The sequence below is a fragment of the Apteryx rowi genome, unplaced genomic scaffold (assembly GCF_003343035.1).
Source record: "Apteryx rowi isolate R43461 unplaced genomic scaffold, aptRow1 scaffold_31, whole genome shotgun sequence".
In the NCBI taxonomy this organism is placed as follows: Eukaryota; Metazoa; Chordata; class Aves; order Apterygiformes; family Apterygidae; genus Apteryx; species Apteryx rowi.
Window position 1 is genome coordinate 3340956 of NW_020449530.1, and position 16267 is coordinate 3357222.

Sequence of the window (16267 nt, forward strand, 5' to 3'; positions counted from 1 at the left end):
CAGTTTCTCCTCATCCAGACTTTGTCAGGTCAGTACATGGGCGTGTGAACACAATACAGTTCAGAGAACTTATTTTGGTCCCCTGTCCAAAAGCATAGATACCAGAGAGCCTCTGTGTGTGTGTGTGTGTGTGTATTGTGTGTATGTGTATTTTGCTTTTTTTGCCTATTTTTTTTCTTCAAGTATTGAAAGAGAAGGTGCATTACTGTAAATAACCCATTCTGGGTTTAGCTGGAATTTTTTCCTTTTTGTTTTGCACCATGCAAGACACAATAGGAAATATGGCACCTCTTTCACTGTACCATCCACCAGCCTGCATGGCAGGAAAAACGAGTCCTTCACTTGCCTAAAGCTCCCCCACAAAACTCCCCAGCAAGACAAGGAACCCACATCTTGGATGCAATAGCTCCCAAGAGAAGTTCCTGCTCCTCTAGTCTGACTTTCACTTCCTCGCTGAGCTGTCTCACAGGAGGGCTCTGGAGAGAGAGGAAGAGCATGCGCACTCAGCTGCATGCCTAGATAAAGTGCTTGCTGGGGTGAGATGGTGGATGACTCTGACAGGCAGCTTTGGGATTGAAGGCTACGATGTCTTCAGCTGGCGTCGGTTCCACATGCCCCGCTTTGAGTGAAACCAATGGAAAAAGTTCCTCAGGGAGAGACGCTCCACTTCCAGGCCAGCCTGTAAAATCCTGGCAGAAAGGAGAAGAAGGGTCAATTTAGGGAAATCTTGATCACAAAGATATCAGGGTGTTTGGCTCCAGGAGATCTTGTTTAAACAGTCCTATTGTCAGGAGACCGCAATAAAATTCAAGAGTTAGAATAGCTCAGGAGTATCTCATATCCATAAACAGGCATCTAATGGCATCTGCTGAGTTTTTATACACCTTTCAGAGTGGAGGATGGCTGAGCAGGACTGGTCAGGAGTAGGGACAGCCTTGCTAGGAGGAAGGACAGCTGGCAACATGGGAATGCTCATGATGCAAGTCCTTTCCTGAGTGATCTAACAGAAAATACAGAATAGAGCTCAAAATCTAGAGCTGTTGAGGCCTAGGATTTGTACATCAGGAAAAGAGTCACCTGGTGTGAAGGAATGAAGGAAAGGGACACCCATAAACTTCTCAGAAAATGTAACTATACCTTATGATCCTTAAAGGTCTCTCCGAGAGTTACCCTTCTGCGCAACTACTATATGTAGTATGGGAAGGCTGAGGGACTAAAACTAGACATACGGTGCTATAAACTGCTTGAAGAGTATTATACGTCCACAGTCATACATGCCTGATCTGCCTGTGGCCAGCCAACAGTGTGGCTGGAAGACACCAGGAAACAGCTCCTCTCTTCTTTTATCAGTGTCTGTATTTTGGGTACACTCATCTACTGGTTTTGAGGATCAGGATATGCTCAAAGACTCTCCTTCACTGACCAAGTTTATGGTGGCATTAATCACCTTCATCTCCTCAGATCCCTGCTCCCCTGGTCATTGCTAATCCAAGATTTCAGAGGTCTCCCCTCCTGAGCGCATGGTCATCATAAGCCGAAAATGAACACCTACCTGTCCAGGAGTTCCCAGTCCTCTCCTCCCCAGCGGTCCCGAAACTCTTTTGTGTTCATCCCTCCAATCTTGTCCAGGTCAGACTTGTATATGCCCAGGAGACCAAACCCATTCACCTCCCAGTAGCCTGAGGAGGGCACAAAAGAGGCACAGGCATTTTGGCACTCTGAATCATTAACAACTCAAGCAGGACTGCAGCACATCTGCTACTACAGCAGCTAGCAGTGACCTTACTTTTGAACAAAATTACTGGAGTGACACTCAAGCTACCCCTAGCACCCCAAGYGATGAAAACAATCCTGACACCAGAGAGAACTCAGCACCAAGGTAGAGCCAACCATATTAAAGCTTTGGGAAGTGAGAAAGGCTTAAAGACAGATGGTACAGGCTGCCCTCTAAACTTGTTAGCAGAGTCTCTCACATCTGCTGTCTGGCAGCACAGTATCCAATTTACCTGGACTGTCCCAACTTCAAGGGGTTGTCCCTCTGCCTAGAGGATAAACATTTACACAAAGGAAATTTGCTTCCACAGGGGCTCAGGATGGCCACCTCTGTCTAAAGGAAATCCTGTGCTCATATGATCTGTACTGCTTTCCTCTTCTCAACTCAGGTCTGCTTTCCCTCACCCTTGGGCTATCAGCTCTCCTCAGGAGGACAGGCTGTGCCCTCTAAAAACAGAGTGAGGGAGAAGCCCTCAACTAGTGTCCTCAGCAGCAAAATTTTCCATCAAGTCCAATACAGTCCTGGGAGTGATCATCTTTGGGTTAGCTAAAGGAACAGTGGAGACTGTGCTCTGGAGAGTTTTGCTACTGTAGAAGGCAGGGAAAGCAGAGACCAAAGAGCTGGGGTGAGGGCAGAGAAACTGGCAGAAAGGAGGAAAGGAGGGATTTCCTAAGGTACTCAAATCCACAGAGACCCCAGAAGACAACCAGGAGAAATGTCACAKATATGGCTCTGCTGGCTATTTGATCTCAAATTTCAAGTACCTGGCACAGTTAAACCCCATACTACATCCTACAACGCACTGTCATCTAGTGGCCTTAGTAGTACCTTAAGGTACAAACTGGCTAGTGATGGAAGAACAAACTGAGATGATAAATCAGGTCTCAGGCACCCTCCTTCATTCCTCCATTTCCCAAGGTTTGAGAGTCCACTCTCTCTTACCATCAGGCCACTGTGGGGACATGCCACAATGCAACCTCATGACCATGGGTGCAAATGTCATCTTGCCTTCTACACAGTGCTTCCGAATTGAATCAATAACTCCAGCTGGAAAGTGGATGTGGAGATCGCACAGGAAAATGATGCTGTGCGGGTCCTGGAAATGATCATACCAAAATCAGTCACACAGAGCTCACTTGCACTGTGGCAGGCCCCAGTAGAGAGGGGGTAGGCCTTGCCCCTCCATCTCTCCCCTGAATGCCCCATGTTAATGCTGGACACTGGATTATGCAGTTTCCAGCTATTGTTATCTCTGCTCAAGCAGTGCAGCTGAATGCTCTTAATGATGCTCCAGTTGCCATGCTCCCACCGCTGCACAGGGCAAAAGCAAATCATCAGTCAGTGGCTGTTCAATGACAGGCATGAATGACTATGATCTGGCAGAGCCAGTATGGYAAAGCCGCTAGTACTGATTTCCCTCCTGTTCGATAGTCCAAGCAGGTAGGCCAAGACCTGGACAGACCGCAGAGACTAGTCTCCTCAGAGTAATGGGTGAGGCCCCTTGCTGGGCCAGAGTGGACACACATCTACATTTGGTCTGTTCTGTTGGGCTATTCCCCTTCCTAAAAAACATGTTCAGTATGAAAGACAAGAGGTAGTGCAAGAATTATACTAGACATCCTCCTATCCACCCCACAGCCCCGCAAGCTTACCTTCACGAGGTCTATCCCTGCCTGCAACCCAGCAGAACGCTCGAAATTCCCCGTCAACTTCAAGTACCGATAGCTGTTGGTCAGAAAGGAAAGAGGTGGAGTTCGGTGCACACATGGTGAGGAGCACAAAAAGTGCTATTAGTGGTGGTACACCTCAGGTGCCATGATACGGGCAGCCCTTGTGCCCAAAGGCTCACTCACTTCTGCATGCACCAGGAGGAAAAAAAAGCACCTGTTGTGTRAGCATGCAAGCTCAGCGCTACTTCAGGTCCCAGTGCAGTGGAATGGGGCTCCAGGGTGCCGTAAGGGTCTTCTCAGTTATACAGCAAGGATAGGGCAGTCCTTTGCAAAAACCTTTTCAGCTCTATCCTAGGGCCTTGGACTAGAGCTTTCGCTAGGAACTCCTAGCACATAAAGGAAAGGATCACCCAAGGCTGGTTCAGGTCAGGGCACAGCAAGCCAAACAGCTATTCCAGCAAGTGGAGTCCCCAGAGGTCTCCATGCTTTCTGTCACATTGTCATTACTTTCTTGTCTTCTCTGTCCTCCCCCTTCCCCATCACTGTGAGACTTGCTTTTTGTCCTCTTTAACAAACTTGAACAAAAGCTAGGAGAAAAGAGATGTGGCTGGCTGGATGACTGCAGTAGGTACTACCTTCCAGCTTGTAACGACATTATATGCAGTGTACATATAGGTACATTATAACAACATTAAATGTCTGTATATGTGCAAGGTCTGGATGGATGTCATTTTGGGTTTCCAGCTGTAGGAGGCTATGGATGATCAATATACAGATATGCAGGTTTGTGGTGTTTGCAGGCATACGCATGTGAGCAGTTTTATATGACTAGGCAGCACACTTACCTGCGTAAGCTAGACCTTTTCAGAGCCTTCTCTACATCCATGTCATCGCTGCTGTAGTCTGTGATGATGACATTGAAGTATGGATCCCTAGTGACTCTGAACAGCTCTTCCATATCAGAAATGAACTGCAGGACCCAGCGTGCCTGGTTTTTCACTGGTTGTATTGCAAGAGGGAGAGAATCAAAGCAAAACTGATTTCAAAAATGGCATGGCTTCTAAACAGGCAAGGCTTCTTGCCCCCTCTCAAGCCCTGCTAACCTTGCAGGAATGCTGAAATAGGACCATGCTGAAAACATGGACCAAAGTGCCCAGAAATCAGTGTGTGATGGGAGCTTTTTCTGAGTTTATGAGCCATGGGAGTTTTTGCCCTGTCATATTTCTTAAGGGATTTAACTTGGAGAGAAAAGAAATTGATAGCGACCCTAAAGAGGTGGTTCAGGCTGGCCCAATGGGCTGTTATGGGCTGCCTCCAAGTGAAGCCCCAGCCATGTTTTCTCTCCACGTCCCAGGCTTCCCAGAAAGGCAGGTCCCCCTTACCTGGCACGACAAAGTGAACCACAGCACGGTGGTTCCAGGTGAAGCCCTGGGGCCAGCATAGCTCTGGCTCRTTAGCCACAGCCATCAGGTGCCGCTGGCGACCCCACACTAGGTTCCTCATGTTCCTCTCCTCCTGCTCATCCCCGCTGACGCCCTGCCAGCCCCGTGCAAAGATGTACTCTGAGAAGCGGACAAGCTGCTCTCCTCGTTCCAGCAACTCCAGTTCCAGCAGGTAGCGGCTCCCCCGCATGCGGTCCTGGCGTTTCTCCACATTCACAATACGCTGCAGCTGGAATTGCCTGCAGGAGATACAGCTGGGGTAGACATCTTTCCCGTACACCAGCACCTCTATCACCTCCACCCTGCTCAGCTGATTTGGCTCTGCCAGGCTCTTTCCTCCTGGGCTAGTACAAGCCTTTTTGTCCCCAGTTTCCTGCTTTGCTTCACTGTTTCAAAACTCACATCGGAAGGTTTATCACCTGCTCCCTAAACCCACAAGCCTGTGGGATTAGATCTGGGATTCTAGCCAAGAGAAAATACTTGGTGATGGGAATGAAAAAAAGGTGACATAGAAAATAACGAAAGCATCCGTATGATTGTAGGGCTGGTAATAGTGAGTGTATTTAATACCTCCTTCAATGATCTTGGCAGAAGAAGTACGATTGAGCTAGTGAAATTGGCTGATGACAGTTTATAAATAAGGAGTAGGACTAAGCAATCATATAGGAAAGATTGGGATGAACTGTAGGTCCAGAATAGCCAAAATGGGATGAAATATCAGGTCATGTCCTTTGAGGTAATAACAAGAATTTCTGCTGAAAGAGGATACTCATCAGTCGAAAATRTTAGGAAAGGCTAAGCATACTGATCAGTTAAACTGTGACTATGACTGATGTGGCCCTGAAAAAACAAATGCAATCTTAAAATGTATCATGGAAGCTATTTCCAGAGGGGATTGGGAACTAATAACACCATTCTATAAAACATCTGGAATATTAGTCACTTATGTACAGAAAAATTAACCTAAATTGAAACTAGTATGGAGAAGAACAGATAGGAAAATCACAGAAATAGGGACTAGCTCACGAGAAGGGGTAAGGAGGGTTGAATTGTTTGGTTTATGGAGGCTTGGAGAGAAAGACAGAACTTTCCTACTTGCCAGAAAGACAACCAGGAGGATACGTCTTGGGAGGAAAAAGAACCATATCAGGACAATGTAAGCTGATTATTTCATGATTAGGTGGGGCATCAGAGCAGTGAGGATCTGAAACATCTTCCCAAATGAGTACTAGGGTCTAGAAATCTAACTAGTTTTAAGATGAAGGTGCATATGTTCAGATAAGGGTTTGGAGTACTTGGTTGTTTCTGAGGTCAGGGGACTGAACCACATTGTCTGATAGGTCCCTTTTGGTCCTATGTCCTAAGTAGTGCTAGATTCACAAACTGGGATGTGACAGGCATCAAACCACACAAGCATAAGGAGCTCCAGTCCTATTCTGTATCAGCAGGGTTTCTTAATCTTCATCTGGTAAAACATTCCTGTGTCCTCTCAATAACTGCATTGTGCAAGGAGGAAGCCAGCAAAAGGCCAGTGATGCCAGCTGGATTGAAATCTCCAATCTTTAATGTTTACTGCTGGCAGCTGTCGAAGGATGATAACCAGCCTCCAGACATGATCTGGTGTCCAGCAGCTCACACTTCTCAGTCCAAAGTGGTGTTTAAAGCCCAGCTTTTCACACAGATTCCTTTCCTAAAGTTTTATTTTCCACATCTAGCTTATTCTCTGTAGTGTAGTATGGCTTCTCACATTACAGGTGTTCCCTGTGCAGGGTGGCACACCAGCTCCAGGACACTGCCCCTTAGTCTTTACACTGTGCCTTACCCTTTACTCCTCTGGTTGAGCTTCTTTAGGAAGACACGAGTGACTTCTATGGCCTCTCGCTCTTTTAGCAGCAAGTTTCCTGACGTGTTGCATTTCAGGTCAATCCAGTCTGTGCGCAGCATATGGAAGTCCAGGTTGTTCATGCTGAAGGTCTGCTCCCAGTTCACTGCTTGGTCAAACACTGGTACATAATCAAACCCATCCTCATCTTCCTCTGGTTCCCCATCCACCTCTTCCTCTTCTGCTGCTGTCTCCGCAGGTCCAGATTTGTTCTTTGTAAAAGATGCCACCTGCGCCTCTCCCTCACCCACATCCCTGCCATCAGCTGCCTTTTGCTCAGCAATGTAGGACTCCACTTGGTTTAGCCACTGCGCCTGCAGAACAGGCTGCTTGCTGAGACTGGCAGCACTCACAGTGCTTCTGCTTGCTTTGCCAGAGATTGGGCCTCGTTTTCTGGCTTGTGCAGTGCCAGTTGGCTGCAGCTGGTTGTGAGCTGCACTGAGACCTACTAGAGGCCTCATCCCTTTGCCAATCCTGCTGGCTGAGCCCTTAGAACCACTGAGAGGCTGCTCCTTTAGAGACCAGGTCGTAGAAGGAGGGTTTGCCTTTGTCTTTTTGCCCGGTGCTCCCCCCTGGACAGCTCTGGCATGCTGCAGAGGGCTCCTAGAGTTGTCTTTGACTCTAGCTTTTAAATGGGGTTTCTTCATTAGTGAACTCCTCTCTAGGCCAGTTTGGCCAAGGCTTTGGTTGGCAGAGGCCAACGGGGCTGCTTTTACGGCAGACCTCTTCACCCCTTTGTTCTGCAGTGCTTCTCCTATGTTGCTGCCTGTAGCTGAAAGGAGCCGACGACGCTTGTGGAGGGAATAGTCCTCGTAAACATTATTGTAGCCTGCCATCACGCTGGGAGCATTTCCTGCCAGCTCTGCCCTCCGTGCACCAGGGTGCCCTGGAGGGCTGGTGCTCTCCACATCYTGGTCTGTGTACTGCAGGTCATCCAGGTTCCCCTCCTGAAAACCTGCAGGAGTAATCACAGTTACACCTCTCATAGCCTCTCTGCTACCCTCCCTGTCCCAATCCACTGAGCTGCCCACTCTGCACGGCTGTTGACCCTTCCCCTTAGACATCCACCCTCCCGGAGGCAGCTCTTTCTTGTCTCATCTCACTCACTGTTGCAGTGTGAGCAGCAGATCCTCTCTCTTACTCAGATAGGAATGCTCTTGGACATGCAAGCTGTGCTGTTTCTGGTACTAACCTTCCCAACACCTATGAGCCAGCACTGCCAAAGCTGTGGAGGTGTTTGGCTGAAACTTTAGTTATTGGTCTGGCCACAGGTGCAAACACAGGATGACACACTGTGCATGTTTGGCTTTGTCACTTCTGCCCACATTTTTGCTGGAATTGCACCTCAGCTAAATTGTGGGCCTGATATGTAATTGCCACTATGGCCACCAGAGCCCACTGTTAGGTGGTCTCCCATCCTGTCCTTAGGAAAAGGGAAAGTGAGAGCAAAAATCAAGTGAGACACAGGCAGGAGGGAGAGTGGGACCAAGTCTGGGAGGAGAGAGTACAGAAGAAGCTGAAAAAAGCTAGAGTAAACTGTCCCAGTTGAAGCCTCAGCAATACTGTTCATCGGCAAGAATCTCCCCTCTTATTAAAAAGAGGAAGTTTGAGGCTATATATAACATTTTTAGCAGGTATGCAAATCACATCATAAAAATGAGCAAAAACATCATGTAGTTTTATGAAACCTGGCATGCAAAGTGGCCTTTCTCTCTCCTCCCAACCACAGCGAGGAAGGGTGTAATTTGCTTAGCATGGAAAGTCAACAACAACTTCCAGCTGGTGCTGGAAGATCACACAGAAAGAGTGACAGATAAAAAGATACTCTAGGCTCTGACGTTAGGGTCCCTACCTGCCTGCTCGGTCTTCTCTCCAGAGTCCAGGCTCTTCTCCAGCTGGTCGATTTTCATGTACTTGTAGAATCCAAATCTGCAGAGTGAATAACAAAACACAAGTTTCATGAAAGTTATTTTGCCCTTTCCAGATAAATTCTAACCACTGCTTCAGAGGTGATGGTCCATTACTCTGATTACATCTATCCAGCATCTCTTGATCCTCCTTTCCCAAGAAGTCATAGTCTATCATCTATCATCTTTCAGATCTTGGGACAACTGGATTTACTTTGCATTGTTAAAGACGTCAGCTTTCCTTCCTTATCATCCCAGTCTCTCAGACATTTTCTTGAGTGCCACCCCACATGCACGGGAGGAAATCCCAATATAAATACACTGAAACACTCCTTTAGCTTCCCTTAAATTGCTTAGGACTCACCTATAATGTAATGTTCACAAACCCAAGTCATCAGACTGTAAAAGTGGCTTATGTGGATAATTTCAATGATCTCCCTCTCTCTTTCCTCATACTACCACTGTCTGTGTGCTGTCCCATCACATGCCTGCACTTCAGGCTTTGGAGGAATTCCCAGGACTATTTCCCTCCATGTGTGCCCAATACCAAGAAAAACTGGTCTCTAGTTCCCAAATGCTGCTGCAATACAAATGAATTGCCAAAGCAATAAATTTGGGTGGCACTTTCCAGCCCACAGCAGCCAACTTCTCCATCTTCCACTATGAATCCCAGTCCCAGGAGCTCCCTCCCAAACCTACAATATGTTTTGTTCTTCCAATCCTTGAAATAGATATGTGGGAAGGAAGAAGATCCTGAGCACAGGGAGGCCACTGTCAGTCACAGGAAGAGTGACTCTCCCTATTCTGCAAAAAAGCCCTCCTGAGTGGAGGGGAGTCCTAACACAACGTGCTTGCCTGTGGCAGGGGGAGGGGACATGCGCGTGGCGGTTTCCTCGGAGAGCAATCTCTGGGAGCCAGCCCCTCCAGGGAAGAGGAACGCAGCAAATTTCTTCCCCCAAAGGAGAAGCCCAGTTCTGAGTATGGTCTGGTTTTCACAGTGACAGCCATCAGGAGGCTCCAGCTGCTGGCAGGCAAAGTTTGCTGGCAAATACATTCCCTGAGGTAGTCGAGGAAAGATACACTGCTACTCTGACCCAGCTTTCAGGTTAATAGAGCAAGAAAAGCAGCAGCAGCAGTTTTCCTTTGAGACCTAAACATATTTTCATTTAAAGGGAGCACTGGCTATCAAAAGAAACTATAAATGCTTTAATGTCTTACAGGACTTAGGGGATCTTTAAGAATTAAGGGTCCTAAAAAAGTGAATATGAAATTTCACCCTAATCCCAACTTCAAAACAGCCTGCTCCCTTCTTGCTATTCCACTCACAGCATCCTGCCATGGCTGCCATTTAATCAATCATGGCTGGAAAGATAACTTTACCTTTCCAAGTAATAAGAGTTTTCCTGATAGAAGCATTTGTTGTCTTTTTCCATGTGGCTCAGGCGGCTGTAATCATTCGGGTAAACAAAGGATAAATGAACCTGGAAAGAAGGGAGGAAAATAAAGCAAAACCCCCATACATGCAAGATATCCCCAGATACAGTCACAAGCTGACCAGCCCTTTCGAGGGGTTGTTCACTAGCTATTTGCTTCTTGAAGGTAGCCAGTAGCAGACTGTGAGAAGGGGCTTTGGAAAGGGAAAACACAAGGGAGTCTGCTGGGATGTGTATGTGAATGTATCTTTTTGCCCCTCTCTCAGCATCTGCCTGTCCAGCTCTGTATTTGTGTGTCTAAGCCCTTTAACAGAGTGAGAAGCAACTGGGAGAGGGCAGGGTAAGTCGTACTGAAGAGATGCAGGGGAATTTAGGAGCCCGGAAACTTGTGGGGAGACCTTCAGGCAAAGCAGAGGAAGCTAGGGCTGCCCAGGACCAGGCAGGTGGGTCAGAGGAAGACCCCTGCCAGCAGCAGGGCTAGGCTGGCAGGAAGGGGAGTGGGGCCCCCGAGTGCTCTGCAGCAGCGGCTTCATGAAGGTGGTGAGGGAAGAGCGAGGAGCGAGTGCATGCTATGGGGAGCGATGGGTGCAGATTCGTTTGGTATAAGAACCGAAGCAGGATGGCCAACTCAGTATAGACTGAGCTGAGGGACTCCACAACAGAGGCATGAAGGAGGTGACAAACTGCATTTGCCCTGGGCGCTGAGAAATCTGCTGGTGACTAGAATTACACGTGCAAGGCCCCCCTGGGGCAGCCTGGACTGGCAAAGAGCAAACCGTGCTGGTGACCTGCCACCAACCCAGCTGCTCTGGCAGGCATCAGCTAGACATGGCTCTGACATGAAGAGGATTAATCTCTGCTATGCTGCACGCCTCACAAGCATGACCTTTCCCTCCAGACCAGTTTTAAGCCTGTCAGGGGCCTTAGTCCATGCAGACTACAGTTTACCCCACAGAGAATAAAATCCTCAGCCATTACGAGGCTCCATGTGAAGGCAAGCTCAGCTCTTTGGTATGAGGTCCAAGGGGCTCTGTAAGACACACACACTTGTATCTCACTGAGACCAGAAAGCAGGGAATAGCACCTGACTCCTTTCCCTTGTTGTTGCCCTCTGGCATAAATGGGGCTGCTGCAGACCTAAACAGCAGATGGTCAAATCTGCCCACGAGCTTCTGTTTGGTGGAGGGGTCCATTATTAATCTGGCCTCCCTCTTTCCTCCTTGAGTTTACTTGGGCAAAAACCTGCTCAAGGATACTTACAAACTGGAGTCCCTGGTAGCGCTGCAGAGGAAATCCGTTCACCAGGTAGCTGGGCTTGTAAGGGCAGTCTGGCAAGGTTCGGCGCAGACGCGACTTACTGAGCAGAGGCACTGAGAAGAAACACACGGGCAAGTGTTACTGGAGAAACCTTGCTGCAACTGATGCAACAGCTTAGCTGCTTCTGTGCCTGGTTTCAATTTATCCATTTGAAATACTATCAGATACAGAAAGCGAACCATCTTGTACAGTTCATCTGTCTACACTGCTCTTTGTCACTCACACTACAACATTATGCCTGGGGATGCCCTGTGAGTTGGACTCTCAAGGAAGAGGAGACAGGTTTAGTCTGTGCTTCTTCTCCTACACTGACTGACATTATACAATGCTCCTCTCTTCTGCACAGGGAAGAAGAAAAGCTTGAACTTTGATAACATGGCTTAGGAGGACAATTTTTCTCAGCTGTTCTACTGCATGTGCTGTGACAGGCTGTAGCTACCTCTTCATTTTCTTTGCAGTCTTACCTTTAAAAAGAGTGTCCCGGGGGTCAGGCTTCAACATGTCAGCTGGGTGTGCCTTGCTGCCTGCGTTGTCACCAGGTTGGCTTGTGTGACTGGCCAACGTCTGCGGGATGTGTCCCACTTCATCCATCTTTAAAAGCGTTTCGTCTAGAAACCAGAGAGAGAACGGAATGGGGAGGAAGGGCTTATTCATCCCTTGCTCCTAACAGTGCCCTTCCCTAATGTCAGCCCTTTCTAAATGGTATTGCATCCCTGGATCTAACATTGTCTCTAGTATAGGCATGTTTAAACAGTGCTGATCAGGAGCCTCATTGCAAAGACACTGTGGGAAGGAGAGTCTTTGCTTCAGGAACCTGAAAGTACAGAAGCTGCAAAGTGGGAACATGGCTATCACTGAAAGCAAACACAGTGATGAGTGACAAAGGGAAATGACCTGCTGCTTTGTGAGAGGGCGCACCACTAGTGGTGTGCTGAAGAAACCCTATGGTGGCAGGAATTATTGGACACATCTGAATCATTAACATTAAGTTTGTCTAGGAGACTAGCACGCCCACAGGGGACTGGAGCGCAACAGTAATCCAGGAGCAAAAGGAAGCTTCAGCTAGAGACTAAGTATTGGTTCAACATCCTCTGCTGCTCCCAGAGGATTTCATGTCTCCATGGATCTTGCTCTGAGATGAAGGGTACTGAATAAGCATCCAGAAGGGAAAGACAACATGCTGCCAAGGGCACCGGGGTTACTGTTAGCAAATTCCGGGTACTGAAGAACATGGGAACCCCAGAAGGAATGGGATCAAATGTGATACAGGCAAAGCCTGATATGGAAGAAGAAAACACTGTATGGGCAGAATGGCAGCAGGTAGAATGTGCCAGATAAAGATGAGTCTGGAGCACTGTGCCAGTCCTGAGGGGATCTTCTGGGCTGTGAGTCAGCCTTCTACAGGGACTTAATCAGAAGAAAAGAGCAGAAGGAAAAAGAAAGGGGTCAGAAGACCTAACTCAAGGCTTAGTCTGGGTCAAGTGGCAAGATTCAGAAAATACAGCAGCAGGTTGATCTCCAAGAGAGAGACTAAGCTGACAACTATCTGGATTACATCAGGGAATCTTCCATGGGGAAAAGTGTTCGCATGGAAAGCCCAGGGAAGTTGGAAGGTGACTGCAGTAGACATGGAAAGGAGGACTACTGGCAGAAAAAAGTGAGCTTGCCAATACTGAGTAAGGAAAGACAGGATTACAGAGCCTGAGGAACGTGTCACTTGATGTGATAAGAAGGGTTTACAAAACAGGAGGGACTGGGCTGTTGTGCTTGCAAAATCCAGGAAGGCAGACTCAACAGCAACTTGAAGGGACTCGAGGGTGGAATGGAACAAGGCAGTATCCCCTGGTATCACTGGATGCATCGCATATTGTCCAGCATCTGGTGCAAAATCTCCTGTGGATCCCAGGACTGCTCCAGCAGCCTCTTCTCCCTGGTTGTGTCCAGCTGCCAGCACACTCCTGCGGTTCACACATTATGGGCTCCATGCTCTGCACAACAGGCAGGCAACCTCCATCCTGTGTTACTCTCACACCTGAAACAGCTTTCCTCGCCCTTGCAGAATCTCTTCATAGCCCATCTCTGACTCTAAATAGCCTCACTAACTCTAAATTTCCCTAAAACAATGTTCCAATCCTACTTCCAATTCTCCCATGTTTAATAATGAACCGCACTCTTGTCCAGAGGTCTCTTTCCTGACCTGTCTCCAGATATTTCTTTTAATAGTTTGTACACATGGTGTTTGCCTGGCTGGACTATGATTCATGAAACACCTGTTATAATGGGAAGGTGCTCAGGGAAACCTATGGTGAAAATACTTACTAGCAAAAAGGGAGAGGTATTGTGAGTCAATGACTTTGAACTTTGCTTCTGGGTCATTCAGTCTCCACTGGAACAGAGAAATAAATTAAAATGAAGTGTGAGTTACTTTTTTTTTTATTATTGATTTAATTGAGCCTGAGCAAAAGGAGCAGGCACAAGTCGTTTTTTAATCAGATGGACTCACAGCTTCCTCTTTCTCCTTACTATGACAGAGCCTACATAGAAGCAAGAGATTGGGAAAGAGCTGAGACTTGTCCAAAGCAGGAAAGGACAGAGAACAGCAAGACAGACCAAAGAGAGAGCAGAACTGCAAACACAGAAAATGGTCCAGACACAGTCAGGATTATCCCACATAGAGGTAGATAAGGGTTCAGGAAAGGACTAGATACATCTCATGCAAAGAGGAGCCAGGGCCTGGGAAGGGAGCGAAATCATTATAAACTTCATTCCCAAGCTCTGAGAGGATGCATATACAGCATGGCTATCTGCACAGACTTACTGCTACTTCCACATGGTCTGTTCCTTTGTCATCCTGCTTGTGCAGCACCTCGAAATAGTACCTGCCTGAAGCTGACAACCTGTGAAGAAAAATGTGTCTGTCACTAAGAGCATTAAGGAACATTTCTTAGCTTGTCAGCAGACAATGAGTGTAGAGCAATCACACCCATTAAACACAACCTAATTCCCAGAGTGGGTAGGGTTAGGACTGCCAAGAAAACCCAGATGCTGATGGCTGGACGGATAGCTTCTCCTGTGCACCTGGAATGCTTCAGACTCTTCTCAGTTAATTCTGAGTAACTCCATTCTAGTCTTGCCTGCTGGGCTTTCGGCCTCTGAGAAACCTGGCCAGTTCCAAGACAGAAAGCCCTGGATACAGTTCCTAGAGAGGAGTTTGGATTTGCTAATGGCTGCTTCCTCAAGGGAAGAAACATTCAACATTGCATTCGGCAGCAAATTCAGGAAGGCAGCTGGCACAGGTTTGGGTGTGTCACTTTTACTTTGGTGACACCCCAAAATAATCTCTTTCTCAATATTTCTAACTTCAAGTCTTCAAAACAAGTCTGGGTTCTCTTTCCTTCGCCTTCTGACTTCTTAGCCCTGCGCAGAGGTGGCTGGGAGTGAGGGGGTCTGCTCACTCACCTCACCATCTTTGACCGCTGGCTCTGAAATTTCCCAAACTCCCCTGGTGCTGTCCACTCCTTCCCTGTCTGTGAAGAGAAAGCAAATGCTTTAGTTAAGATTCATTTTTTCCCTGGTTACTGTGCAATGAGGGCTGGGGCAAAGAAGAGGGAAACTTGAGCCATTCCTCTTGGTAAACTGTCTGTGAGATCCACAAGCTGAGGATAGATTTAAGTCCCTTAATCACGAACCTGGGATTCCCAACAGCAGTGCCAATACATGACTGGCTTAAGGTACATCATATAGTACCAGTCCTGCATCTCTGGTGGTGTTGCCTATAGYTGGGCTGGTAAAAGAGACTTGATAATTCCAGCCAGCTGAGGAAGTACATAAGATAAGAGGGTTCCTGTCCCCACAGAAACATTAAAGCCTTGACAGAAGAAGCCGTGCAGCATGCACTGTACCTTGCCTACACTGGCCAGCAGCTGGAGACCAGAGACCTTTTCATCTGGACTCAGCCAGAACTCAGCATTGTCATCCGCAGCAATGGCAAACTGAAACTCCCCTGTTAAGAGATTGAGGGAATAAGTAGGGTTGTGGGGTAGATGTCTCTGCACAGAATGGATTCAGACCCTCTAATATGTTACTGTCACCCTTTTTCCTGGTGCAACCATACTTGTCTTTTGGATATTAGCTCCCCTCTTCTGATCCTTTCTGAATTCCCTAACTACTGTGATTTAAAACCAAACATTACATATGCAACTGGTTCACTGTCCCTTCTGCATTGTCTTCACCTGAGATTTAATCTGGTGAGCTAAGAAGTCCAGTCTCCCTTGCTCCAGTTTTTTCTTCCAGAGCAAATGTTTTGCATGAGAAGCTGTGTATCAAGGAATATATACGTGGAGCTACGAAGGGAGACAGAGGTGTTTGGGTCTCACTGTTCTGGCTGACGTTACAGGGATGACAGTCAAGGGCCAGAGGACCAGGAGCACATAGGTGAGTGTTAGTGGGCTGCTTTGGGCAGAAGCATGTAGATGGGAGATATAGATGTCATATGGTGTCAGATGGTATTCATGCACCTGGGGAGCTGAAAGAACATAAATCATGTCATGTGCAGTCTCGTGCATGCAAGAAAGAGAGAAAATGCTTAGGGTCTGCTCTTGCCCATGTACATGTCATGGGGCTGTACATTCAGGACAGCATTGTTTTTTATCTATTCAAATCTGTTTTATTCTGTGCTTTTCCTTTTCACCCTACAATGCAGGCAGAGGTGTTTCATCAATGCAACACAACAGTCAGTTATCCATAGCTAGCAGGGCCACCYACGTGAGAGATCTCATGCTTGGCTTGCCTGGGTGAGAGCGTTATTCTTCAGTATCAAGAAGGGAGGGAGAAGCAGATGGG

At 47.5% G+C, this 16267-nt stretch overlaps 1 protein-coding gene across 1 annotated transcript in view; it reads right to left on the reverse strand.

The window, feature by feature from the left end:
- Nucleotides 1–580: 580 nt before the first annotated feature.
- The window catches only part of B4GALNT3 (beta-1,4-N-acetyl-galactosaminyltransferase 3), a 30193-nt gene continuing 14506 nt past the window's right edge, over nt 581–16267 (reverse strand). Inside the window, exons 6-20 of the mRNA XM_026070334.1 lie at nt 15328–15428; nt 14885–14952; nt 14244–14322; nt 13745–13811; nt 11890–12033; nt 11369–11478; nt 10056–10156; nt 8621–8697; nt 6709–7723; nt 4827–5125; nt 4290–4443; nt 3427–3499; nt 2717–2870; nt 1553–1679; nt 581–689 (exon numbers count right to left, since the gene is read on the reverse strand). Coding sequence (XP_025926119.1) covers nt 581–689; nt 1553–1679; nt 2717–2870; nt 3427–3499; nt 4290–4443; nt 4827–5125; nt 6709–7723; nt 8621–8697; nt 10056–10156; nt 11369–11478; nt 11890–12033; nt 13745–13811; nt 14244–14322; nt 14885–14952; nt 15328–15428 — 2678 coding nt within the window. The remainder of the gene's footprint in view (nt 690–1552; nt 1680–2716; nt 2871–3426; nt 3500–4289; nt 4444–4826; nt 5126–6708; nt 7724–8620; nt 8698–10055; nt 10157–11368; nt 11479–11889; nt 12034–13744; nt 13812–14243; nt 14323–14884; nt 14953–15327; nt 15429–16267) is intronic.